This window comes from Entelurus aequoreus, linkage group LG12 (genome assembly GCF_033978785.1).
Source record: "Entelurus aequoreus isolate RoL-2023_Sb linkage group LG12, RoL_Eaeq_v1.1, whole genome shotgun sequence".
NCBI classification, from domain to species: Eukaryota; Metazoa; Chordata; class Actinopteri; order Syngnathiformes; family Syngnathidae; genus Entelurus; species Entelurus aequoreus.
The window spans coordinates 49,841,367-49,868,152 of record NC_084742.1 but is presented as its reverse complement, the minus strand read 5'-3'; the positions used below and the strand labels follow the sequence as shown (position 1 = coordinate 49,868,152).

Genomic DNA, 26,786 nt, shown 5'->3' with positions numbered 1-26,786 from the left:
ATTTGTATACTCTAGCCTTTAAATAGACCCCTCTTTTAGACCAGTTGATCTGCTCTTTCTTTTCTGCTCTGCCCCCCTCTCCTTCGTGGAGGGGGGGGGCACAGGTTCGGTGGCCACGGATGAAGCGCTGGCAGTCCAAAGTCGGGACCCGGGGTGAACCGCTCGTCTGTGCATCGGTTGGGGACATCTCTGCGCTGCTGACCTGTCTCCGCTCGGGATGGTCTCCTGCTGGCCTCACTATGGACTGGACTCTCACTATTATGGTAGATCCACTCGACGTCCATTGCACCGGTCGCCCGGGGGGTGGGGGGGACAATGAGAAACCTCTCCAAGGTTTCTCATTGTCCCATTGTGTTGAGTTTTTCCTTGCCCTGATGTGGGATCTGAGTCGAGGATGTCGTTGTGGCTTGTGCAGCCCTTTGAGACACTCGTGATTTAGGGCTATATAAGTAAACATTGATTGATTGATGTACAGTACAGACCAAAATCTTGGACACACCTTCTCATTCAATGTGTTTTCTTTATTTTCATGACTATTTACATTGTGGATTGTCACTGAAGGCATCAAAACTATGAATGAACACGTGGAGTTATGTACTCAACAAAAAAAGGTATGCTTCAAGAGGTAGTCACTTAAAATGGTTTTCACTTCACAGGTGTGCTTGAAGCTCATCGAGAGAATGCCAAGAGTGTGCAAAGCAGTAATCAGCAAAGGGTGGCTATTTTGAAGAAACTACAATACAAAACACTGCTTGGTGCCTTGTCTGAGCTGCTGTTACTTAGATTACCATAGTGCATGCAAAAGCGCAGATTCTAACCATTGAAATACTTTGTATAGTTCAAGACTTACGGTCATTTGAAAACATCACTGCACATTATAATGGCAGCTACAGTTTCGATCTTAAAGATCGAAAAAAATTATTTGGGAATGTCCGGCGGGCAGTGCACTATCAACACCGTGTATGGTGAGGATGGTGTTCTGCTGACCTCGACTGCGGATGTTGTGGATCGGTGGAGGGAATACTTTGAAGACCTCCTCAATCCCACCAACACGTCTTCCTGTGAGGAAGCAGTGCCTGGGGAATCTGTGGTGGGCTCTCCTATTTCTGGGGCTTAGGTTGTTGAGGTATTTAAAAAGCTCCTCGGTGGCAAGGCCCCGGGGGTGGATGAGACCCGCCCGAAGTTCCTTAAGGCTCTGGATGCTGTGGGGCTGTCTTGGTTGAGCGATGTCCACAGCATCGCGTGGACATCGGGGGCAGTACCTCTGAATTCCTCTCTTTAAAAAGGGGAACCGGAGGGTGTGTTTTAACTATCGTGAGATCACACTCCTCAGCCTTCCCGGTAAGGTCTATTCAGGTGTACTGGAGAGGAAGCTATGCCGGATAGTCGAACCTCGGGTTCAGGAGGAACAGTGTGGTTTTCGTCCTGGTCATGGAACTGTGGACCAGCTCTATACTCTCGGCAGGGTCCTTGAGGGTGCATGGGAGTTTGCCCAACCAGTCTACATGTGCTTTGTGGACTTGGAGAAGGCATTCGACCGTGTCCCTCGGGAAGTCCTGTGGGGAGTGCTCAGAGAGTATGGGGTATCGGACTGTCTGATTGTGGCGGTTCGCTCCCTGTATGATCAGTGTCAGAGCTTGGTCCGCATTGCCGGCAGTAAATCGGACACGTTTCCAGTGAGGGTTGGACTCCGCAAAGGCTGCCCTTTGTCACCGATTATGTTCATAACTTTTATGGACAGAATTTCTAGGCGCAGTCAAGGCGTTGAGGGGATCCGGTTTGGTGGCTCCAGGATTAGGTCTCTGCTTTTTGCAGATGATGTGGTCCTGATGGCTTCATCTGGCCAGGATCTTCATCTCTCACTGGAACGGTTCGCAGCTGAGTGTGAAGCAACTGGGATGAGAATCAGCACCTCCAAGTCCGAGTCCATGGTTCTCGCCCGGAAAAGGGTGGAGTGCCATGTCCGGGTTGCGGAGGAGACCCTGCCCCAAGTGGAGGAGTCTTGAACTCCTCGAGTGAGGGAGGAGTGGATCGTGAGATCGACAGGTGGAACAGTGCGGCGTCTTCAGTAATGCGGACGCTGTATCGATCCGTTGTGGTGAAGAAGGAGCTGAGCCGGAAGGCAAAGCTCTCAATTTAACGGTCGATCTACGTTCCCATCCTCACCTATGGTCATGAGCTTTGGGTTATGACCGAAAGGACAAGATCACGGGTACAAGCTGCCGAAATGAGTTTCCTCCGCCGGGTGGCGGGGCTCTCCCTTAGAGATAGGGTGAGAAACTCTGCCATCTGGGGGGAGCTCAAAGTAAAGCCGCTGCTCCTCCACATCGAGAGGAGCCAGATGAGGTGGTTCGGGCATCTGGTCAGGATGCCACCCGAACGCCTCCCTAGGGAGGTGTTTAGGGCAAGACCCAGGACACGTTGGGAAGACTATATCTCCCAGCTGGCCTGGGAATGCCTCGGGATCCCCCGGGAAGAGCTGGACGAAGTGGCTGGGGAGAGGGAAGTCTGGGCTTCCCTGTTTAGGCTGCTGCCCCCGCGACCCGACCTCGGATAAGCGGAAGAAGATGGATGGATGGATGTCCGGCGGGCCAGATTGAAAATCATAACCCCCGGCCTTAATTTTCCCAGGTCTGGTTTAGAACATTTGGGGGTTGCAAGAGTAAAACACACATAGATTGCATCAGCAAGATGTTTCTTTGCATGAGAGAGAAGGTGTTTCCTGAAGTACCACTGCTAAGAATCAACACTGCCGTGGATATGCTATAAAATCTAGGATATTGAGAAATTGACACTTTTCTATACTATTTTTCTGATACCTGAAAGAGTTGTTACTTGTACTGCTCATTTATATAACGTTAGCATCAACCAAGCAACCGTGTTACAACTTTACTGCAAAAAGTTTTTGGTTGTTTTTTTTTTGCGTTATTTTTTCTTGTATTTTCGAAAGTTAGTGCTACCTTTTGGGGCGCGTTAATGACGCCAATGTTGTAGCCAAACTCCAGTGATCCCAGTACAGCAGTGAAGACTGACAGGGCGAGGGTTCCAGTCACCGTCTGCAATGCACACATGATTAATATGGTTAAATAGTGAATGAATATTCATTAAAGACACCCTTTTCTTTAGGAAAGTCAAGTACTTGACTTTACACTTCCAGTTTTGGCGTGATGTGATACTTATAATGATAATGATACTTAATTACTTAGTGTCACAGACACTGTAGGTAATTAAATAAGGTATTAGTTATTTTTACTATAGTCTCCCAAAAAACAAATTAAATTGATAACAAAATAATTACCCAATACATGTAAGTAGTTGCCAAGGAAGGTAATTAGTTTTTTGCTTTTCTGAAAAACCTTTAAATATTTGATGCTTTTCTGTTGAGTGATGTGCAGTGTTAATAACGTTAACGATAAAGTTAGCTTTACTAATACCGCTATTATATTAAGTTACAGGTAATCTAATTTATTGCTATTGCTAACCTTACAACACCTTTACCGTAACTTACAAAGAAATGTGGTGTGTTAGCTTAGTAGCTAACATGCTACATTTAATTCAGTCACTTTTTGGATAAATTGTACTTGTCAGAGTAGCTTCAATGCAACATACTTTTTTACTTTTACTTACCGTAGTTATTTCTGTGGGAAAGAATTGCTCCAAATGACATTTTTCAAATGAAAACAACACCGCCGAGGGCTAGCTTATGTTACCATTAGTAGTTTAACAGAACACTTTTTTTAATTTCTACGTTTGCCACAATTACTATATTGCATAAAAAAATCTCGTCGGCCTGAGGGAATTGTCTAGCATCCATATAGGGCGGGCAAAAATAATAAGCACAATTTTTTTTGATTGATATTGAAATCACAATTAATAACACGATTATTAATTCTTTTGAAAACACCAGTATTTATTGTACCACCAAAACGCAACTTTATATATTATATACCTTAAACCAGGGGTGTCAAACTCATTTTAGCTCAGGGGCCGCATGGAGGAAAATGTATCACCAAGTGGCCCGGAATGGTAAAATCATAACTTAAAAATAAAGACAAATCTAGGTTGTTTTCTTTGTTTTACTTTGGCCAAAAATAGAACAAGCATATTATGAAAACATACAAATCACAAATAATCCTCTGGACAAAACACTTCAAGTTTGTTGAAAATTCTGAGGAAATTGGTGCAGTTTCAAAAACACAATGAGCTTAGACTTTGTCTCAGTGTATCTACAAAACCAGGATTAAACTTTAAGTCAGTTTTTCTGGGATTGAACAAAAAACACAACTTGTAAACTCTTCTAGTTATCAAATACCTCCTTTGTCATGTCCACGTATCAATCCAGAGCTAACTCAAGAAACTGTAAAAAGCGGAGGTAAAAACTATTCAAAAGTTAAGTTCACTTTTCTCGTGTTTGACAGAGACATTTTGGGGCCACGAGGGTGCCCAATGACGATGTGTTCGAAGCAAAAGACATAAAATGGCAGGTTTTAAATTTCATGTGTGTCGAGTAGGAGGAGCCACAATCACCCTTTACTGTATACCTCTTCCTTGGACCCGGTATAAAACGTTTGCTTGCCAAACAGAATTGCTATTGTGACATTCAGTGGACACACTTAAAACAGCAGTTTCTTTTGTTAAAAAAAAAAGCAGCTCCTTTCAATACTTGGCAAACTCATCACGCGGGCCGGATAAAACCTGTTCGTTTGACACCCCTGCCTTAAAAGAACAACCGCATTTAAATTAATAATGAACAAGTAAAATAATAACAATAGTAACAAAAATAAATTGAAATAACAACAGCAATATGAAAGCCAATAGAGTGTGTGCTTTTTGTGTCATAAATATAATGTAATTTAATGTTCTTTAATTAAAGGGTTTTCAATTTACTCACAGTAACATTTTTAAAGTAAAAACATATAACAAAAAACACCATTGACTAGCTTATGTTACCACTAGTGGTGTGAAGAACACATTTTTTTGACAATTGTCTATATTTTTCACATGTACAAAGTTTATGTAATAGCAATTTTTTACCGGCTTGAGTGAAATGATTAGTCCGGTCTCGCAAAAACGTACGCTCAGAGAGCATGTGCACATGTACAAAAACAGTCCAGGAGAAGCAACGAACAATTTGCAGTCACATTGTTGTTATGATAGAATATACATTAAATGACAGCTAACGCTAGCTATCCGAATCGCTATCATTAGCTAACATCACCCAAAGCTAATTAAGTACGTACGTTATTACGTCATTACGTCCTAGAAGCCGTAAGACAGGGGTCCCCAAACTTTTTGACTCGGGGGCCGCACTGGGTTAAAAAAATTTGGCCGGGGGCCAGGCTGTGTGTGTGTGTGTATATATATATATATATATATGTATATATATATATATATATGTATATATATATATATATATATATATATATATATATATATATATATATATATATATATATATATATATATATATATATATATATATATATATATATATATATATATATATATATATATGTATATATATATATATGTATATATATATATATATGTATATATATATATATATATATATGTATATATATATATATATATATATATATATATATATATATATATATATATATACATATATATATATACATATATATATATATACATATATATATATATATATATATATATATATATATATATATATATATATATATATATATATATATACATATATATATATATATACACATATATAATATATAATATATATACATATATAATATATATACATATATACATATATATATATATATACATATATATACATACATATATACATTGTCTTTATAATCCTTTTTGTCATTTAACATCAATTAACATTGATGTTCATCAACATTTAACAATGTCACGTTGTCGTTGGGAAAATTCATTTTTAGACAATATGATTTGCCTGAGCGACTAGGAAACACTAAGAGTAACAAGCGGTAGAAAATGGATTAGAAAGGAAAGATTTTAAAAAATTAAAAAAATTAAAAAAATAACTTTTTTTTTTTTTTTTTTAACTTGGGACTTCCTGTAGGCCGGATTTTGGATGCTGGGGGGCCGGATCCGGCCCGCGGGCCGTAGTTTGGGGACCCCTGCCGTAAGAGGACGGAATATACTGTAAAATACATTGGAAAGTTAGTACCTTCCAGGCATCTGTGTAAATGTTGCAAACAGCCCCTTTAAATGCAAACATCCTCACATATATTGGTGCAATTTGGACAATATTGAGCAGTATTTTAGGTCAAAGCATAATAATTTTGTAAATGTATCAATAAGTGCTTTAATTAAAACCTTTATTTTGTTAGCGCAGTGAGATCGGCTGTTCTGCATAGCGCTGGTATTGTGTAGGGTGGATGTGTGCGGTTGTAAGGAGTGAGGAGATGACTTGAAGCGGTTTAAAAAAAACAGCTGTTCTGTTTGTACATTGATCTTACATCGATGATGACGTTTGAAGTTAATTAATTAACTCATATTATGTTTTCCATATGGTGAATGTTTATATTCACCTTGGAGAAAGCAAACCACCAAGTTTTAAATAGTGGTATTTCAGTTTGAGCACATAAATAGATAAGGCCCCTTAGTTTGATATTTGCAGGTGGATTGGATCACTTCTCGCAGGAAAAGAGGCTCTAATTGGTGCTTCGGAATGCAAAAGTGATATTCATATCCTTGAGAATAGACTACCTGTCTAGTTCAATGCCAACATTTAAGTTATGACTTAAAGCAATTGTTTTCCAGACACTTACACACGAACATCTCCTTTTATGGTCAGGATCTGCTCTCCTGACTTAGCACACACGCAGAGACAGGAAGGAGGAATATAAAACTGATGGTTTGGCTTCCCCAAGGGAGGAGTGCCTCATTTTTTTGGATTTGACCTCCTCCAGGGCTGCAGACCTGTATAATGACACTCGCTCGGGGCGGTATAGCTCGGTTGGTAGAGTGGCCGTGCCAGCAACTTGAGGGTTCCAGGTTCGATCCCCGCTTCCGCCATCCTAGTCACTACTGTTGTGTCCTTGGGCAAGACACTTTACCCACCTCCTCCCAGTGCCACCCACATTGGTTTAAATGTAACTGAGGTATTGGGTTTCACTATGTAAAAGCGCTTTGAGTCACTAGAGAAAAGCGCTACATAAATATTACCTGAATAAAGCAACCTTTGCTTCAGTAAAGCGTCTCCGACAGGTCTTTTGATCCGGTCGCACTGCCGTGTCACCCATCTGTACGGACGAGGATGGCAAGACCAGAAATACACATCTCGTTCACAACAATACAAGCAGACGAGATGTGTTGTGGGCGTATGGATTGTTTTTGCTAGCTTTAGCTTCGTAGCTAAGTTGATGTTTCAAGTGGCCGTGTCACGTGGGGGTCGCATCTTTATGCGGGATCGTTCCTCCAATGCAACACGGACACTCCGGACGAAAACGTGAAGGTAGGATATGATTTATTAATAATAAATAATACACCGTACCAAACAGACAGAAACAAACAAAAGAAAAGCGTGCCGAACGCACGGGAAGCTAAGGCAACAGCTTAGCACAGGAATCGAGAACATGAAATAAACCAACGTAACAATTGCTTACCGCAAACAAGGAAACCAGACCGAGTGTGGCGAGCGAAGTGCATAAATAGCTCTCTGATTAATGCTCAACAGCAGGTGAACGTGCCGAACACTAATCAGAGGCAGGTAAAACCAATTCGTACCCATGGTAACCAAAACAAACCCCTGAAGGGCACAAAACAATTAAGGAAGTCCAAAACTAACAGAACATAACTAAACAAAACATGATCCGACCACGGAACATGACAGAGTCCCCCCTTAAGGACAGATTCTAGATGTCCAAAAAACAAAAACAAAACACAAGCAGGGTCAAAAGTCACGGGAGGGCGGAGGGAGGACTTGGCGCTTGGCCAGGCCAAGTGTCCCCGAATCCACCGAGGACAAGTCAAGTGGCGGTGGCGAGTGGAACGCCGCTGCAGCAGGCGAGGCGGGCAACCCGGGAATGGCCACATCCGTGGCCGACGGGGAGGTGGGCGCATTTGGCGAGGCGGACGACCAGGGAGCGGCCACATCCGTGGTCGACGGGGAGGTGGGCGCGTCGGCGTCGTCGTCGTGGCAGGCTTGGAAGCAGACGACGAGTCAGGCGTGGACGCAGCAGCAGACGAGTCAGGCGTGGACACAGCGGCAGACGAGTCAGGCGTGGACGCAGCAGCAGACGAGTCAGGCGTGGACGCAGCCGCAGACGAGTCAGGCGTGGACGCAGCCGCAGACGAGTCAGGTGTGGACGCAGCAGCAGACGAGTCAGGCGTGGACGCAGCAGCAGACGATTCAGGCGTGGACGAGGCAGCAGACGAGTCAGGCATGGTAGCAGCAGCAGACGAGTCAGGCGTGGTAGCAGCAGCAGACGAGTCAGGCATGGGTTTGGCAGGCGAAGCTTGGCGTGGTGCAGGTACAGGAGGCGAAGCTTGGCGTGTCAGCCGAGGTGCAGGAACAGGTGTCAGCTGAGGTGCAGGAACAGGAGCTTGAGCCAACCGAGGAGCAGGAACTGGAACTGAGGAGGATGCCGTCTGCAGGCCCACCGGAGATGATGGTGGCATCTGCAGGCCCACCGGAGATGATGGTGGCGTCTGCAGGCCCACCCGGGCTGAGGTTAGCCATGATCTTGGTGGCCTAGCTGGGGGTTGCGCCTTGGCATGCCGATGGACTGGTGGTAGTGGACGGCCCGGAGGTTGCGGCTTGGCAGGCCGAAAGACTGGTGGTGGCGGCCGGGCTGGAGGTTGCTGCCTGGCTGGGCGCAGCTGAGCCACCCCACCAGCACAGCTCCCGGCCCCAGCCCCCCCCCTCAAGGGGCGGATACCAGATGCGCTCTGGAACAGTCTTTAAGGGTGGGTGGCGGGAGGTCAGGAGGGGGGTAGAATCCTCCCCTTTAAATTGTCCAAAATGTCTCCCCCCCCTGAGATTGTGTGGGAGGACAGAGGGAAAAAGTCTTTGACGTGGGCGAAGCTAGAGTCTTAGGGGCGGAGTCAGATTCACTGGGGGCGGAGGTGACTGAGGTTGACAAAATCTAACTTTTGAAAAAATGTCCTGATAACATTTTTCATGTGCCGAACATTAATCAGAGGCAGGTGAAACCAATTCGTACCCATGGTAACCAAAACAAACCCCTGAAGTGCACAAAACAACTAAGGAAGTCCAAAACTAACTGAACATAACTAAACAAAAAATGATCCGACCACGGATCATGACAGGCCGTCTTAACAGTTTAGTTCAGGACGGAGCTGTTTACTGTTTCAGGGATGAATGAGCGCTACAAGACACATTATTTTCCCAAACAAATGTTCCTCCTCGCCGCAAGGACAACATTTCACTCACATTTATGTCAATTTCCATGAAATTCTATGTGTAACAGCGGATTCCATTTTATTGGCCATTTCTGTCCGCCATTACGTTAAAATAGAACTCATAAGGCTCTGCTTTTTGTTGTCGTTGAGTGATTACCGATTAGGCATATTGGCGCTGAGTCAAATAAAAAGTAGGTTCCGCAAGATGACATCCAAACCTTTTAGTAGACGTGGTCTTTTTTTTCATCCATTCATTCATCCATTCATCCGTTTCACCGTTACAAGCGCAGAAATTTGCATGCACTTTGCGTGACACATTAATAGTTTTTATCAATTATAATACTTTTATGATTGAGAGAAGCCAAAATCTAGATCCAAATTCTATGAATTGTCCAGCCATATACGTTACGGCTATCATTCCACACGTACACAAACGCCCGAAGTGCGTGCACATACACGAAAGCGGTTCCATTCAAAGAAACGAACAATTTGCAGTCACATGGTTGTTCCTACAGGATTAAAACTAACGTTAATACCTGCACTTTGGCCCCCGTCAACCGCAACCCTGAGAAGGACAAGTGGTAGAAAATGGATGGATGGAGGCGTATCACGTGTACAACACAAAGGTTCCTACTTTGGAGAACACAGACATGATAACCCCATTATTGTGTAACAGTATTACTGCGAACGATGTCCTACAGAGGATCTTTGACTGGTGTTTTTGCACAAAGTCCTTAAAAACTGCATGCTGTTAAAATCATACAAAGGATCTTTGAAGAGCGTTTTTGCGGTAGGTCCTTTTAAAATAGCAAAACGCTACTGTCACATAGAGAATCATTGACTACTATTTTTGCAGTATGTTCTCAAAAACAGCATAGTGCTCCCGTCATATTTTGTGCAGTAAAAACCGCACAGGGGTCCTGTCAAATAAAATATCTGTGAGACACATTTTTCTTGTTCCTGTCATACTAAGGATTTTTGAAATATAAGTCTTTCTTTTAAAAAAAGTGGTCCTGATGGATTTTTGCAGTAAAAACAGCAAAGTGCGTTTTTGCAGAGCACCCCTGTCATACAGAGGATCTTTGAGTGGTATTTTTGCAAATAAAAACAGTTAATGTAGGCGCCAGCTTAGAAGGGTGAAGCAGTACCTTGCCAAACCCAACACTCAAGGTCAAACCACATAAACAAGTTTTTTTGCAACTGTCTTAGGCACTTTATCCACAGATCTACTTATTGAATAAAAAATTAACAACAAATGCACTGACCTCTCCTCCCAGTTGCTGAAACCCGGCCGGCATGACTTTGGCAGCCCACCCGCTTGGTGACACAAGTGGAGACACGTGAGAACGCCCCCCACCCCCCAACTACTCCGAAACCTCTGTGTCAAACCCCCCCCACAAAAACTGCGGAAGAAGAAGAAAGTCCTTCAGAGTGTATATCTTATTTTGAAGATCTGTCCAGCTGAGTAGTAGACACCAACCACGATCCAACAGAATGTGAGGCAGAGTGTGGGGCGGAGTTAGCGGTGGGCAGACATATCATGATCACTGATCTTGACGTCCCGCAACAGAGGACAACGAGCAGTCCCGGAATATTTTCTTGACCTTAACAAACCACGTGCCATTGTTTCTATTTTGAGAGGGCATGCCAAATGGCCCCCTTTCCACGGCCCATAGTGGTCTCCCCTGAGTCTCCCATTGCACTCAACAGAGCCCTCGTCTGCTGGGTAACAGGTGGTGCCTATATTTGAGGTCAATTACACCATAGGACTTCACAGTTCTTCAACTTGGACAACACTGCCACCCTTTGGGAGCCACAGTACTTATGTATTTCCAGACAATATTTCAAAGATCCTATATGTGACAGAATTCTGTTGTTTTTAAAGTCCTACTGCAAACATGACGGTCAGTGATCCTCTGTCTACCAGTGTTTTTTTGCAATAGGTCCTTCAAAACAGCAGAGTGTTCCTGTTAGGATCTTTGACGGGCATTCTTGCAGCAGGTCCTAAAAAACAGCAGAACCCTCCTGTCATGTAGACAATTTTGACAAGCATTTTTGCAGTAGGGCCGAGGTCCTAAAAACCAATGAAGTGCTCCTGTCCTATCATATAGAGCAGGGGTGGGCAATTAATTTTTACCGGGGGCCGCATGAGCAACCTGAGCACTGCTGGAGGGCCACATCGACAATATTTCAATTAAATTTTGCTCAATATTATTTTTGATATATACCGTAAGATAAATAATAATAATAATAATAATAATAATTAATAATAATAGTAATACTTCAACATAGTGTGTGTAACAGCATTCCATGACTAATATAAATAAATTAACATTAATAATAAATGACAGTAAAATAAGCACACGTATGACTGAGGAGTCATAGTGTAACTTTGTGTGGTGTTTGAGTTGTCTGACTTTTTGTGTGGCCATAAACGCACCAGTGGTTTAGTGCTATGCGTGTTGGTGACAGATGACAAGTTGGTTTTGGCCTGGTTTGTACGGCAGAAAATGACTAGTTTTTCGAGATAGAAGTGTTTTACTCATGTTTTTGGTGTGGTTATGTCCGAATATAAACAGTTTTGCTCAATAAAGTGATCGATATAATTCCTGTCCTCGAAGCATCTCAATAGACGTTACAATAATTGAACGGTGTTGACGAACACCGTTAGGGCCGCTTGTTGTCACCGTCACTCAAAGTTGCATTGCAAAATTACATAGAATAAATATGTTTATTTTGTTTAGAATTCAGATGGGATTTGATTTGGTGCGCGGCATATTTGCTGCGCGCAGCAGACGCTTGAGCAGCGTTGCTTTGCAGTCCATGTCTTGTTGGAAACACGTCATTCTTCATCAACTTTTCTCTTTTTAGTGTCTCGGGTGTAAACCGTGCATCACTTGTCGCTGCATGTGCACCTTCACTCGCAGGTTACACACGGACACACGCCCATAAATAATACTTTTCAAAATAAAAGTAGCACAGTTGTATTGCGCGCACGACATAGATGTTTTTTCAACTTTATTTTGTAATTTGTAATTGCAGCTGTTCACATTCACTCACAATCACGCACACGCATACGTCCACACGGAAGTAATACAAATAACGATTTTCAAAACAAAAGCAGCACCGTTGTATTGCACACTCGACATAGATACTTTTTAAAATTTATTTTGTAATTTATAATTGGCCTCACGCGGGCCGGACAGGGATGTACAAAGGGCCGGATGCGGCCCGCGGGCCGCAGAATGCCCAGGTCTGATATAGAGCAAGGGTCTCAAACTCAATTTACCTGGGGGCCACTGGATGCAGAAAAACTGGGTGAGGCTGGGCCGCGAGAAAAGATTTCTTAAAAAAAATCTAACATGCACTTTTTAATGAATTCACCTTCTTTGAATGGCTTTCCCGCCTTAGCAACTATCTCACTCACTATGTAGCTAGCTTTGACTGCTGCATCGCTCTTTTCGGTTGCTTTCTTGAAGAAATCTTGTTGCCTCAGTAGACTGGTTTTAAAATGTGCAACCCTGTTCACTCTCTCATCTCTCTGGTATTTTGCATACTCCTCAGCATGTCTAGTTGTATAATGACGTTTCAAATTTGTATTTCTTGTGCACCACAACTTTCTCTGTGCAAATAAGACACGTAAAAGAAAGGGTATCTCTATCCTCCTTCAAAACCGCAATAAAAGTACACCTGCAGGCAACTTCAACCCTAAACTAACACTCTCCCCGGATTGTTAATAATCAAATGTAAATAATCAAATGTAGATACTTTTTCTTATGCCTTCTCTCTCTCTCTCTCTCTCTCTCTCTCTCTCTCTCTCTCTCTCTCTCTCTCTCTCTCTCTCTCTCTCTCTCTCTCTGTCTCTCTCTCTCTCTCTCTCTCTTTCTCTCTCTCTCTATGTCCACTACTTGCTGTGCATATCCTACCATGTCAGACCTACACTGTTTCAATGTCCATTTCTCTGTTCTCAATTGTTGATGACTGAAGTGATGCTATCAACCTAACCTAACCCCCCACCCCCCCACCCCCCACCCCCCACATACCACACCCCGGATTGTAAATAATGTAAATAATTCAATGTATATACTCTGATGATTATCTTGTGTGATGACTGTATTATGATAATAGTATATATCTGTATCATGAATCAATTTAAGTGGACCCCGACTTAAACAAGTTGAAAAACTTATTTGGGTGTTACCATTTAGTGGTCAATTGTACGGAATATGTACTTCACTGTGCAACCTACTAATAAAAGTCTCAATCAATCAATCAGTCAATCAATCGGGCTGCCCCTGTACTCAACAAAGAAATATTGCATCTCCCACTTTTCCTGGAATTGTCTTTGCTCATCACTAACCTTTCTCTTCACTGCAGGCTTTGAAAAATACATGTTTGGGGTTGTGGAATGTATTTGTATGTAGCTGACGCACGCAGAATAATTTCCGCAATGTGGGGGGAGACGGGGTTGGGGGTAGCGGGGGTGTTTTTGTAGCCCGGAAGAGTTAGGGCTGCAAAGGATTCTGGGTATTTGTTCTGTTGTGTTTATGTTGTGTTACGGTGCTGATGTTCTCCCGAAATGTGTTTGTCATTCTTGTTAGGTGTGGATTCACAGTGTGGCGCATATTTGTAACTTTGTTAAAGTTGGTTATATGACCACCCTCAGTCAGACCTGTATGGCTGTTGCTCAAGTATGTCTTGCAGTCACTTGTGTGTGCCTGCAGGTGCCGCATACAACATGTGACTGGGCCGGCACGCTGTTTGTATGGAGTAAAAGACTGCGTGATGACAGGTTCTAGAGGACACTAAAGGTAGTGCCATCAGGCATGCCCCCAATATTGTGAGACCCACATACCACACCGTGATTGGTAGATTCTTTCAGCTCCGCACACAACGATGTCAAGCGCCGTTCATTTAAAACTCGTGGGCCGCACTAACATTAAACTTTCATATTAAGGTGGGGGCCGCAAAATAACGCCACGCGGCCCGCGGGCCAATTGCGGCCCGCGGGCCAATTGCGGCCCGCGGGCCGCGTGTTTGAGACCCCTGATATAGAGGATCCTTTACAAGCAATTTTCGTCATGTAGAAAATGACTCGTTTGACAATGCGCTATTTTTTGTACCAAAAATAGCGCATTGTTATCACATGGATTTTTGCAGCAGGTGTTTTCAAAAACAACGGCATACTCCTGTCATAAACAGGATTTTTGAGCACCTTCTGCTTGTATTCTGACACGTGACTTCTTCCCAGAAGTGAAAATGAGTGGTGGTCAACGTAGCTAAGATGGCTGTTGTACAGCAAGCAGCGTGCAAACTATCTGAGTACAAAAGGGCTTAAAAAGCAGATAGGAGCAAAAAATCAAACTATGCCATGATCCTATACTTTATTTAAAAAAAAAGGTTTGTGGAGTGATATCAAGGATTATACGTCGATGGCGTTATCAGACATGTCGAACTATCTGGTGCTCCAGACATCATTCTAGATGACAAAACAGATGAAACTTGGAGAAGCATGGAGGTCTACAACTTCTTTGTGTGTGGCTAGGTCAAGGAAATTTTTATTAAAACTCTCCTGGATAAATATGCACAGTTTTGCTCAGGTAAGTTTGCATTTCAGGATTTAACTTCACGTCTACTGCCATGTTTGTTGTTGATGTTGCACACGCAGTTTACAAGTAGCGTGTTTGTCCTGTCTTTATCAAAATATAACTTTAGGTGTCAACATTGTGTATGTACTGAAAGATTAATTTATGATTGTTTATCAAAATACACAATGTTGACATCTATAGTTATATGTGCTGAAAAATTCATTTATGACTGTTTATTAAAATATAACTATAGGTGTCAACATTGTGTATGTGCTGAACGATTCATTTATGATTGTTTATCAAAATTTAACTATATATGTCAACATTGTGTATGTGCTGAAAGATTAATTTATGATTGTTAATCAAATAGAACTATAGATGTCAACATTTTGTATGTGCTGAAAGATTAATTTATGATTGTTTATCAAAATAGAACTATAGATGTCAACATTGTGTATGTGCTGAAAGATTCATTATGATTGTTTATCAAAATAAAACTATAGATGTCAACATTGTGTATGTGCTGAAAGATTCATTATGATTGTTTGTCAAAATAGAACTATAAATGTCAACATTGTGTATGTGCTGAAAGATTCATTATGATTGTTTGTCAAAATATAACTATAGATGTCAACATTGTGTATCTGCTGAAAGATTATTATATGATTGTTGTCTCTTGTAGGTTTTCCTCACATTCACCAAGTTGGTTATTTTCGAAACACTCAAAGCAAACATGTGTTTAAGAAATACAAACAGTATTAAGACAATTCTTCAATGGATGTTAAAAGTATGTCAAACAAACCTTTAACAAAGTGATCACTGTAAACTCATGAATTATTTGACTCTATTTCTTTGGACCTAAGTGTGAGCTGCTTTTCTTGTCGTTTAGTAAAATCTTGCACACTTCCTCCCTTTTTAATTACCTATCAAGGAACTCTTTTTAGCATTTAATTGAACGATTCATACAGCCGAAAACAACACAAGCATTTTTTCTTCCAGAAAGGCTGAATGGAGCCATTGGAAATTACATGGGGACTTGTTTATTTCTTATTTATTGTGTATTTCTATTACAACAAACTTGACAACGGAGAGAAAAAAGAACAAAATGGGCTTTCGAAGTGCAGTAACTTTTGGGGGGCATCTTTGTGTTGACGAACGCTGATCAGTGCAATGATTTTGGAGGGTTTTTACTCAGCCATAGTCAGAGCCGGCCCAAGGCATAAGCGTACTAAGCGCTTGCTTAGGGTCCCGCGGCCACCAGGGGGCCCCCAAAAGCAATTAACAAAAAATTCTTATTTTTTATTTTTTGCATGTACGAGTCTGACTGATGATTTCTAAATGATCAAAGATATATTATTGTACAAAAACACAATTTTAGGTCAACAGAGTTCTGCTGCTGATCTAGGCCTAGTGATTCTTCCTGTAAAGCTGCCTCTGCAGCACCTGTGACGTTTGCCGCCTGCCGTGCAATGCCAGTGCGCACTGGGCATCAAAAGCGCAGATAGAGGCAAAACAATGTCACAAAAAAGGACATATCCTTTTGAGTGGGTGGAGTGGTGTGGGTGGTGAAGAACAGAGGAACAAAACTGTGATGTGATGGTCAAATGTGTGAATTAAGCACCTTAATTTAAGGTAGTTTATTTTGATTTTTTCCCCAAAAATTTTTTGCATATCGTTATGTACATTTACATAGTTTTAATATGTAGTAACTTTATATTTGTTTATAAACCGTTATGTTACCTTGTTTCTGGTAACTCTGTTCATTAATATTGTTTAAAGGCCTACTGAAATGAATTTTTTTTATTCAAACGGGGATAGCAGATCTATTCTATGTGTCATACTTGATCATTTCGCGATATTGCCATATTTTTGCTGAAAGGATTTAGTATAGAACAACGACGATAAAGATTGCAACTTTTGGTATCTGATAAAAAAAAGGCTTGCCCCTACCGGAAGTAGCGTGACGTAGTCAGTTGAACATATACGCAAAGTTCCCTATTGTTTACAATGATGGCCGCATGAAGTGAGAGAGATTCGGACCGAGAAAGCGACAATTTCCCCATTAATTTGAGCGAGGATGAAAGATTTGTGGATGAGTAAAGTGCAAGTGAAGGACTAGTGGGGAGTTGAAGCTATTCAGATAGGGAAGATGCTGTGAGAGCCGGGGGTGACCTGATATTCAGCTGGGAATGACTACAACAGTAAATAAACACAAGACATATATATACTCTATTAGCCACAACACAACCAGGCTTATATTTAATATGCCACAAATTAATCCTGCATAAAAACACCTGCGTGTTTGTTATGCTAGCTCCTAGCTCCTCTGCTAGCTCCTAGCTCCATAGAACACGCCAATACAATTCAAACACCTGATCAACACACACCATCACTCAGCCCAAAAGACCGTTTACCTAACCCAAGGTTCATAAAGCTTATATATTTTTAAAAAGTTACGTACGTGACGCGCACATACGGTCAAGTTATCGAATGTTTAGCAGCCAAGGCTGCATACTCACGGTACCTGATATTCAGCTGGGAATGACTACAACAGTAAATAAACACAAGACATATATATACTCTATTAGCCACAACACAACCAGGCTTATATTTAATATGCCACAAATTAATCCTGCATAATAACACCTGCGTGTTTGTTATGCTAGCTCCTAGCTCCTCTGCTAGCTCCTAGCTCCATAGAACACGCCAATACAATTCAAACACCCGATCAACACACACAATCACTCAGCCCAAAAGACCGTTCACCTAACCCAAGGTTCATAAAGCTTATATATTTTTAAAAAGTTACGTACGTGACGCGCACGTAGGTACGGTATGTGTTATGCTAGCTCCTCTGCTAGCTCCTAGCTCCATAGAACACGCCAATACAATTCAAACACATGATCAACACACACAATCACTCAGCCCAAAAGACCGTTCACCTAACCCAAGGTTCATAAAGCTTATATATTTTAAAAAAGTTACGTACATACGCAAAAAAAAGCCAAAGCTGCATACTCACAGTAGCACGTCTGCGTCTTTGTCATCCAAATCAAAGTAATCCTGGTAAGAGTCTGTGTTGTCCCAGTTCTCTACAGGCGTCTGTGTATCCAAATCAAAAGTCCTCCTGGTTAGAGTCTCTGTTATCCGAGTTCTTCCATCTTGACTGCATCTTTCGGGAATGTAAACAAAGAAGCGCCGGCTGTGTACTGTTGTGGCTGACTACGTTCGAAAAATACGTCCATTTCGCACCGACAACTTTCTTCTTTGCTTGCTTGGCTTCCTTCTCCATAATGCAATGAACATGATTGAAACAGATTCACGAACACAGATGTCCAGAATACTGTGGAATTATGAAATGAAAACAGAGCGTTTTCGTATCGGCTTCAATGTGGAAGGCATACCCGTGTTCGCCGGGCTACGTCACGCGCATACGTCATCCGCAGAGGCGTTTCGAACCGGAAGTTTAGCGGCAAATTTAAAATGTCACTTTATAAGTTAACCCGGCCGTATTGGCATGTGTTATAATGTTAAGATTTCATCATTGATATATAAACTATCAGACTGCGTGGTCGGTAGTAGTGGCTTTCAGTAGGCCTTTAAGTATTTGCTTGATATTTAATTTAATTATGTTGTTTTTTGTACAATTGAATTTGTTCCTTTTTATATATATTTAAGTGATTTTATTGTTGCACTTTATTGTTTTTCTTGCACTACGAATTATTTTTGCACATTGCTGTTTCAGGTTTTTGTTACCAAAAATAATAAAGTGAATCAGAATCAGCTTTATTGTCCAGTTATGTTTAACACACATGGAATTTAACTTCAGTAGACTGCGCTTTCTTTGTACAAAGTAAACATTAAATATGAACAATTAACTAAAAATATAAATTAGTAATTAAAGACTAATATGTACAAGACTGATGAGACAAGATGACACTTTTACTGTAAATACAAAGCTTTATCACTTGGACTGTTCAACCCCAGGCCACTCTTGTAACTGAATGTTTTCTACATTTTAAGATTAGGAACCATATGTGGCACTCTGGACATCATTCGTTCATTCATTGGTATTATTTATGTTCTTAACTGGGCCACCCCCATATCTTTATAAATGACATGTCATTTGTAAAGACATGCCAGGTTGACAATATGATAATGTAAACAACACTGCCAGAGCCGCAATGAGTTTATAGTAGGTGTGTGAATGATCAACAATCAATATTATTGGCAGAAATAGAGGGCCCCAAAATCAAATTTTGCTTAGGGCCCCATGGAGGCTTGGGCAGGCACTGGCCATAGTCTTCAAACTCTATGCAGTTTTATATACTTAATTTCGATAGGCGAAGCTACGAGAAGTGGACGGACTCTTTTAAGCGTATTTAAGCGGCTACCTCAGCTGCTTACTACTCCGACTTTGTTGGATAAATGTGAAATAAAGGAGGCAGCACACAAGTGGAATGAAGGCAAAGAACATCAAATTTTAACCATTTCACTTTATTACATGTTGTAAAAGTAGTCAGTGACACTCCATTTGTGTAGTTATTGGCCTCAACCCAGGTGAACAGAATGCTAATGCTAACAAGCTAATGCTAAAGCCAATGTGTTGTGTTGTTGGCGTAAGAGAAACCATGACATTATTTATATATTGTTATTTACAGATAAACACTGACATGTATTATGTATATATTGTTATTTACAGATAAACACTGACATTTATTATTTATACATTGTTATTTACAGATAAACACCGACATTTATTATTTATAAATGATAATAAATGATAAATGGGTTATACTTGTATAGCGCTTTTCTACCTTTAAGGTACTCAAAGCGCTTTGACACTATTTCCACATTCACCCATTCACACACACATTCACACACTGATGGCGGGAGCTGCCATGCAAGGCGCTAACCAGCACCCATCAGGAGCAAGGGTGAAGTGTCTTGCCCAAGGACACAACGGACGTGACTAGGATGGTAGAAGGTGGGGATTGAACCCCAGTAACCAGCAACCCTCCGATTGCTGGCCCAGCCACTCTACCAACTTCGCCATATTGTTATTTTCAAATAAACACTGACATTTATTTTTTATATATTGTTATTTACAGATAAACACTCACGTTTATTATTTATATATTGTTATTTACAGATAAACACTGACATTATATATATATACATATATATATATATATATATATATATATATATATATATATATATATATATATATATATATATATATATATATATATATATATATATATATATATATATATATATATATATATATATATATATATATATATATATATATATATATAATTTACAGATAAACACTGACATTATTTATATATTGTTATTTACAGTTAAACGCTGGCATTTATTGAATGCAACTGAGATAGGCTACAACACACCCCGTGACCCCGGAAGGGACAGGCGGTAGAAAATGGATTGATGGATGTTATTTACAGATAAACTCTGACATTTATTATTTATATATTGTTATTTACAGATAAACACTGACATTTATTATTTATATATTGTTATTTACAGATAAACACAGACATTTTTTTGAATGCAACTGAGATGGGCTACAACACACCCCGCAACCCCGAAACGGAATAGCGGTAGAAAATGGATAGATGGATGGATGTTGTTTACAGATAAACACTGACATTTATTATTTACCGTAATTTCCGGACTATAAGCCGCTACTTTTTCCCCTCGTTCTGGTCCCTGCGGCTTATACAAGGGTGCGGCTTATTTACGGCCTGTTCTTCTCCGACACCGACGAAGAGGATTTCGGTGGTTTTAGTACGCAGGAGGAAGACGATGACACAATGATTAAAGACTGACTTTTCATATACCGGTAGGCTGGTTATTTTGATAACGTACAGGCGAGCACTTTGTATTACTTTGCACCGTTGTATTATTTGTACTCTGCACGAATGCTGTTCGCCATGTCAAAGATGTGAAAGTTTGATTGAATGATTGAAAGATTTATTGTTAATAAATGGGACGCTTTGCGTTCCCAAACAGTCATCTCTGTCCCGACAATCCCCTCCGTGGTAGCAGGAACCCCTATATACTACGGTAATTACACATCAAAACCCTGCGGCTTATAGTCGGGTGCGGCTTATATATGGAGCAATCTGTATTTTCCCCTAAATTTAGCTGGTGCGGCTTATAGTCAGGTGCGGCTTATAGTCCGGAAATTACGGTATATATTGTTATTTACAGATAAACATTGACATTTATAATGTATTTATTATTTACAGATTAACACTGGCATGTATTATGTATATATTATTTACAGATAGAACTGACATTTATTATGTATATATTGTTATTTACAAATAAACACTGACATTTATTATCTATATATTGTTATTTACAGATGAACACTGACATGTATTAAGTATATATTATTATTTACAGATTAACACTGGCATGTACGTATTATGTATATATTATTTACAGATAAAACTGACATTTATTACGTATATATTGTTATTTACAAATAAACACTGACATGTATTATCTATATATTGTTATTTACAGATGAACACTGACATTTATTATTTATATGTTGTTATTTACAGCTAAAATGGACCAAAAGGAATCGCCTGATCATCATGAATTCATGACGACTTTCTGACTGTTGGACATTGTGAAATGTGGTGGAAACACAAACCACACAATTCTACAGGAACCTAAAGATCCAGGAATCAGAGGTTCCAGAAACCAAAAGTTTTGGAACTTTTTGTGGAAAAGGGCCTATTATAAACAGAGCTAGCTTGACCACCACGTATATTCTTTGGGCGGGATGTGAGCATGACGTGACGTCAGAAACATCCAAGCAATAGCTCCTCAAATGTGCTCATTTGATACAAAATATAAAACATCAATTCATCAATTTTCTACCGCTTGTCCCTCTCGGGGTCGCAGGGACTGCTGGAGCCTATCCCAGCTGCATTCGGGCGGGAGGCGGGTTACACCCTGGACAAGGGCCAGCACAGATAGACAGACATCATTCACACTCACATTCACACGCTTAGTGTCAATCAGTGTTGCCATTCAACCTATCCTGGCTGGAATACTCGGGGAGAACCCACGCAGTCACGTGGGGGACATGCAAACTCCACACAGAAAGACCTAGAACCCAGGACTTTCTTATCGTGAGACACCAGCACTAACCCCTGTGCCTCAGTAAAACTGAATATGATCATTCTTTATCAATGAATGTGTCATATATGACTTGTTTATCATTAAATCGACATGTGTTTATGTTTTTAGCGAGTATTTGCGGAAATTCCAACATTTGGTGAACCTATCACAATGGTTTTACGACACGCGCATGCGTGGAAGTAAAGTCGCTGGTGATTGGATAAGGAAGCAAGAAGTTGGTGCCTTCCTATGTTTGGACAATTGTGGGAATCCCCTTATTTTTCCCTCCAAACATTTTGGTGACTTTTCGCAATTTCCATGCACTAAAGAGAACACCTTCACATAAGTTTAGTGATCTGCAAGGATTACCAGGTAGTGTATAGAGGAGTTACTGCAATCGACTGCGCTACAATGACGTCTTTCGCTCATGCTAACAAGCGTGGATGCTAATTATGCTAGGTATGCTAACGCAAGCAAGTTCGGCTTATTTTTTGTTTACTACAACTACTTTACTCATCTAGGTGCTTATACGTTTATTTAACGGTTAATTCTTAGTCGCAATATTATCCATAGTTAATGAGTATTTAACTTTTAAGGATAAGTCTGTCCATCTTGAGGCCCAACATTTTGTTTTCGCTGCGGCAACATTTCGTATTTTGTCCAAATTCATGCCACAACAGCGAACATTGTTTTGGTTTTGTCATTTAACAGACTAGTTTTGTGAATTGAATCATTATGGCAGACAAAAAAGAAACCGTAACAAAATAATTGCTACCTTATTTTTGGCATTTTTAAAATATTTGTTACTTTGTTGACCGATAATTTTTACCTGTACTTTAAATATCGCTTATTGTACACTACTCAGTAAGGTCTATTTGATTTTAATTCATGTTTTGTTTTTAAAGTTTGCTGTTTGAATTTATTTGTACAGATCATACAATTACAATCAAATTTTTGCAGTTTTTCAATACAGTATGTCCGAAAAGGAATTGCAAGGAGCATAGTTTATTTAATCCTCTGCCTTTTCCATTGCATAGTTATAACTAACACATGTATTCACTTCCTGTTCATGTATACAGAATTTTCTCCACTGATAACGAAAAATACAGATCTCAATAGATAGTTAAAAAAGTAAAAATAACTTGAGATGAATATCATTGTCTAATTTTACAGTAAAGTTAGTGTTTCTCAGGATTTGTTTCTTCTTTGTACTTTGCTAACACTTAAAATTTGAACTGTTTCAATGTAAGTACATTGTTTGACTTATTTGCTCCATCAATCCATTTTCTACCGCTTGTCCCTCTCGGGGTTGCAGGGGTGCTGGAACTTATCCCAGCTGCATTTGTATGGAAGGCAGCTCACCACCTCATTGCAAGGTCAACACATTCTATAGTTTAATTCCACATACTGATATACTGTAGGTTTTAAGTGTTGTATCTGCATACACATGTTTTAAAGCAGCTTTTTCCTCTAAGGTTATGTTTGTCTTCTTTTGTTGGGAAGACTTGTTGTACATAGCAGGTTATAGTTTGCTTTGTTCATCATTTTAGTTGTTTGCAAATGCACCAAATCATTGAATTTCTAAATGTTTAATTCAATAAATAAAGACTTTATGTTGGCGACTTGTCCAGGGTGTACCCCGCCTTCCGCCCGATTGTAGCTGAGATAGGCTCCAGCGCCCCCCGCGACCCCAAAGGAAATAAGCGGTAGAAAATGGATGGATGGATGTTATCTATATCGAACATTACGTATTATTCTAACTGACCTTGTTTGTAACACGGTTAGTGAATAAAGTGTACTTTTGTAGTTATTTGCCCATATTTCTACACAATGACTCAGATATTGTAACACTAACAAACAGTAGAGAATATGGAGTATTTTTTTGTCCAGCACATATTTTACTTAATGTATTATTTACATATGTCTTGCTACCTTATGTGTATATTTTAATGAGATTTCCAGTTAATTTCATCATCAATATTACACCCAAACTTTTGGTTACTTATAACCTATCAATGTGTAGTCTGTCTATTTGTGTTTGTGTTTGACTTTCTCTTCTGTTACCAGTAGAAGCATTATTTTAGTTTTACTGAGATTCAAAGACAGTCTGTTGTTTTTCCAAACCATCTATTTAATTAGTTCATTTATTTTGTTATTTGTATTAACTTCTGTGTTGTCTTTACTGGACAAAAATAATTACAAAGTAGCTACTAAAGCTTTTAATTTCTTCATTTCATTTTTTACTTTTCTGTCTAAAAAGTATTGAGGGTAATTCTACTTAGCACGGTTTTTAATTATGTTCTTTAGTATGTTGTTTTTGATTCATCCTAATAATTGAGTTTTTTCTGCAGTATTCCTTCACTGGGTCCATCAAGATGGAGGAATCATCTATGGACTTATCTCTGAGCCCAACATTCCACATGAGCCAGGAATCCTTCCGGCAGCTTTGGCAGAATGTGTAAGTTTTAGATTGGGATTTAAATTTGAGGAGAAACCGGAAGTGAGGTATGTTTTGTTTATTTCCTCTCCAGGGAGACTCCATCCTTTTCCACCATTCAGACGGTGGACAACCCCTCCGTCTCTATGTGGAAGCCGGAACCTGTCAACCATTTGCTGCCGATTTACGACGATCAATCTCTCACTGACAATTTTGACGAAGATCTCTTCGAGTTGCCGCCGTCTATGGTGATGGTAGCAGCACCCTCCACCATCCCCACAGTCCCCGTTACCACTGACTGTCCCGGAGAGTACGGCTTCCAGCTTCGCTTCCAGAAGTCGGGCACAGCAAAGTCCGTCACCTCAACGGTAATTTTTTTAAATTATATTTTAAAAATAAATAAATACACATATAGCTGATCCAGGTTCCAACTGTCACCACCCTTAAACATTGGCATTTCGATCATTTTGTTTTAAATGACAGTTTGTGTTGTCTTGAAATATTTGTTAATTGTATTCGTTTTAATATTGTAGCCTTTAAGAAATATATATGTAGGAATCAGGGTTTCCCACAGATGACCAATATACTTGTGGTGGTGGGAGCATGATTAGGGGTGTATTGGGGTCGTGGTCAATATGATGTAATCATATAATTTGCATATTTACATAAAACAAAATGTATCATTAGTATTAAATGGGTCATATTAGGTGTTTCTTTTACATTCAAACACTTCTATATGGTCTACATAATATGTAATGGTGGTTCTTTGGTCAAAATTTTGCGTAGATTATGTTTTACAGACCATCTTCAAGCCACTTTCTGACCTCTTCAGGATGTGCCGTTTTGTTGTTGGTCTTATTTACGTGGCTCTACTTTGACTGCCTCTTTTCCCCGTCAGCATTGTTGTAGTTTTTAGTGCTTCCATATAGAGTCTTCTGGCACATATAAGTTCAAACTAGGGTTGTACGGTATCAATCAATCAAACTTTATCAATAAAGCGCTTTTCATACATGAAAGAAATGCAAAGCAAAGTGCTTTACAAAGTCAAAAACAATACCCCGGTGACATATCCCCCGTTCTCACATATGTACGCATGAACACAGATACCAAACACAAACACACACAACATACACACATATGCAACTATATGGACAAATTATTGCATGCCTGAGTACAGAAGAGACATGTAAGTAAACACTATCACAGGAGCCATCTGCACCAGGAGGTCGTCAGACCAAATAAATAGAACTAAATCAAATATTGCATAATTAATAGGATAAAAAGTAAAATACAAATGACTTCAATAAAATAATTATTATCAGTTAAAAGCCAAATCAAAAAGGTGGGTCTTAAGCCTGCTCTTAAAAACATGAACGTTCGCCGCAGCCCTGAGGTCCTCTGGCAAGTAGTATACCACTACTGATAAAGTATCACGTTACTAATGAATTAAAAGACGATACTATACGGTCCATGAAAAATACCGGTACTTTTTTTTCAGTAGCATTCTGCCGTGCGGCGGTGAAGTACAGAGCCGAGAGGCGCATAATGTTGTGTGTCAAAATGCACACACAGAGCACATACAAACAAAAACAGTTTGGACAGGAAGAATGGCAAAAAAATGGCAATTCTACTGGTTAATAATGATGGTACGTGAAGCTCAATATGGAGGCATTTGGGCTTCAAAACTATCGATAAAGGTGACGCTTTAAACACGGACGCGCCGTGCTGCAAACACTGCTTTTAAACAAGACCCGCAAAAGGTGGCAATACAGTATTGCCATCTTTGCTTCAAACTTAGTTAAACAATTAAATAACAGACAGATCTGCACATGTAGTTTAAAGAGCGGCAGGTAATGTAGTTAACTAAGCTCCCCTGTTGTGCCAATACAGATATGTACACACGCAGTTCCTCTTTATTTATTTATTTGCCCATTGCACATTTTGTAGATAGCGTGGGTGCATCTCGGATATATTAAAGTACATCCACATCTCAGACATGCTGCCTCCACTCCAGACAATCGCCTGTGCCGTGTACGTCATCACAACATCCTGTTTCAGCAGTGCTGTTTCAGTGATTAATTTCGGCCGAGATAGACCAAAAATAGCCTGGTGACCAAATTTTCGGTGCATCACTAGACAAAGCGTAAATAATAGGCTACATGTACCCATTTATACAAACTCTTACTTAAATTGGTTTTCAGGTTAAAAAA

At 40.2% G+C, this 26,786-nt stretch overlaps 2 protein-coding genes across 7 annotated transcripts in view; one reads left to right on the top strand and one right to left on the bottom strand.

The window, feature by feature from the left end:
* LOC133662293 (solute carrier family 2, facilitated glucose transporter member 4-like) overlaps positions 1-10,736 on the bottom strand; it is a 39,018-nt gene extending 28,282 nt beyond the window's left edge. For all 3 annotated transcript variants that reach the window (XM_062066178.1, XM_062066177.1, XM_062066176.1), the window contains exons 1-2: positions 10,647-10,736; positions 2,961-3,056 (exon numbers count right to left, since the gene is read on the bottom strand). In XM_062066178.1, coding sequence (XP_061922162.1) covers positions 2,961-3,056; positions 10,647-10,679 — 129 coding nt within the window. In that variant the 5' untranslated portion in view covers positions 10,680-10,736. The remainder of the gene's footprint in view (positions 1-2,960; positions 3,057-10,646) is intronic.
* Positions 10,737-22,330: 11,594 nt separating this feature from the next.
* Positions 22,331-26,786, top strand: part of tp53 (tumor protein p53) — a 43,229-nt gene continuing 38,773 nt past the window's right edge. For 2 of the 4 annotated variants that reach the window (XM_062066174.1, XM_062066175.1), the window contains exons 1-3: positions 22,331-22,511; positions 24,491-24,597; positions 24,671-24,944. In XM_062066174.1, the coding sequence (XP_061922158.1) occupies positions 24,515-24,597; positions 24,671-24,944 (357 nt within the window). In that variant the 5' untranslated portion in view covers positions 22,331-22,511; positions 24,491-24,514. Of the gene's footprint in view, positions 22,599-24,490; positions 24,598-24,670; positions 24,945-26,786 lie in introns of all 4 variants that reach the window. The other 2 variants (XM_062066173.1, XM_062066172.1) reach the window with 2 other exon arrangements.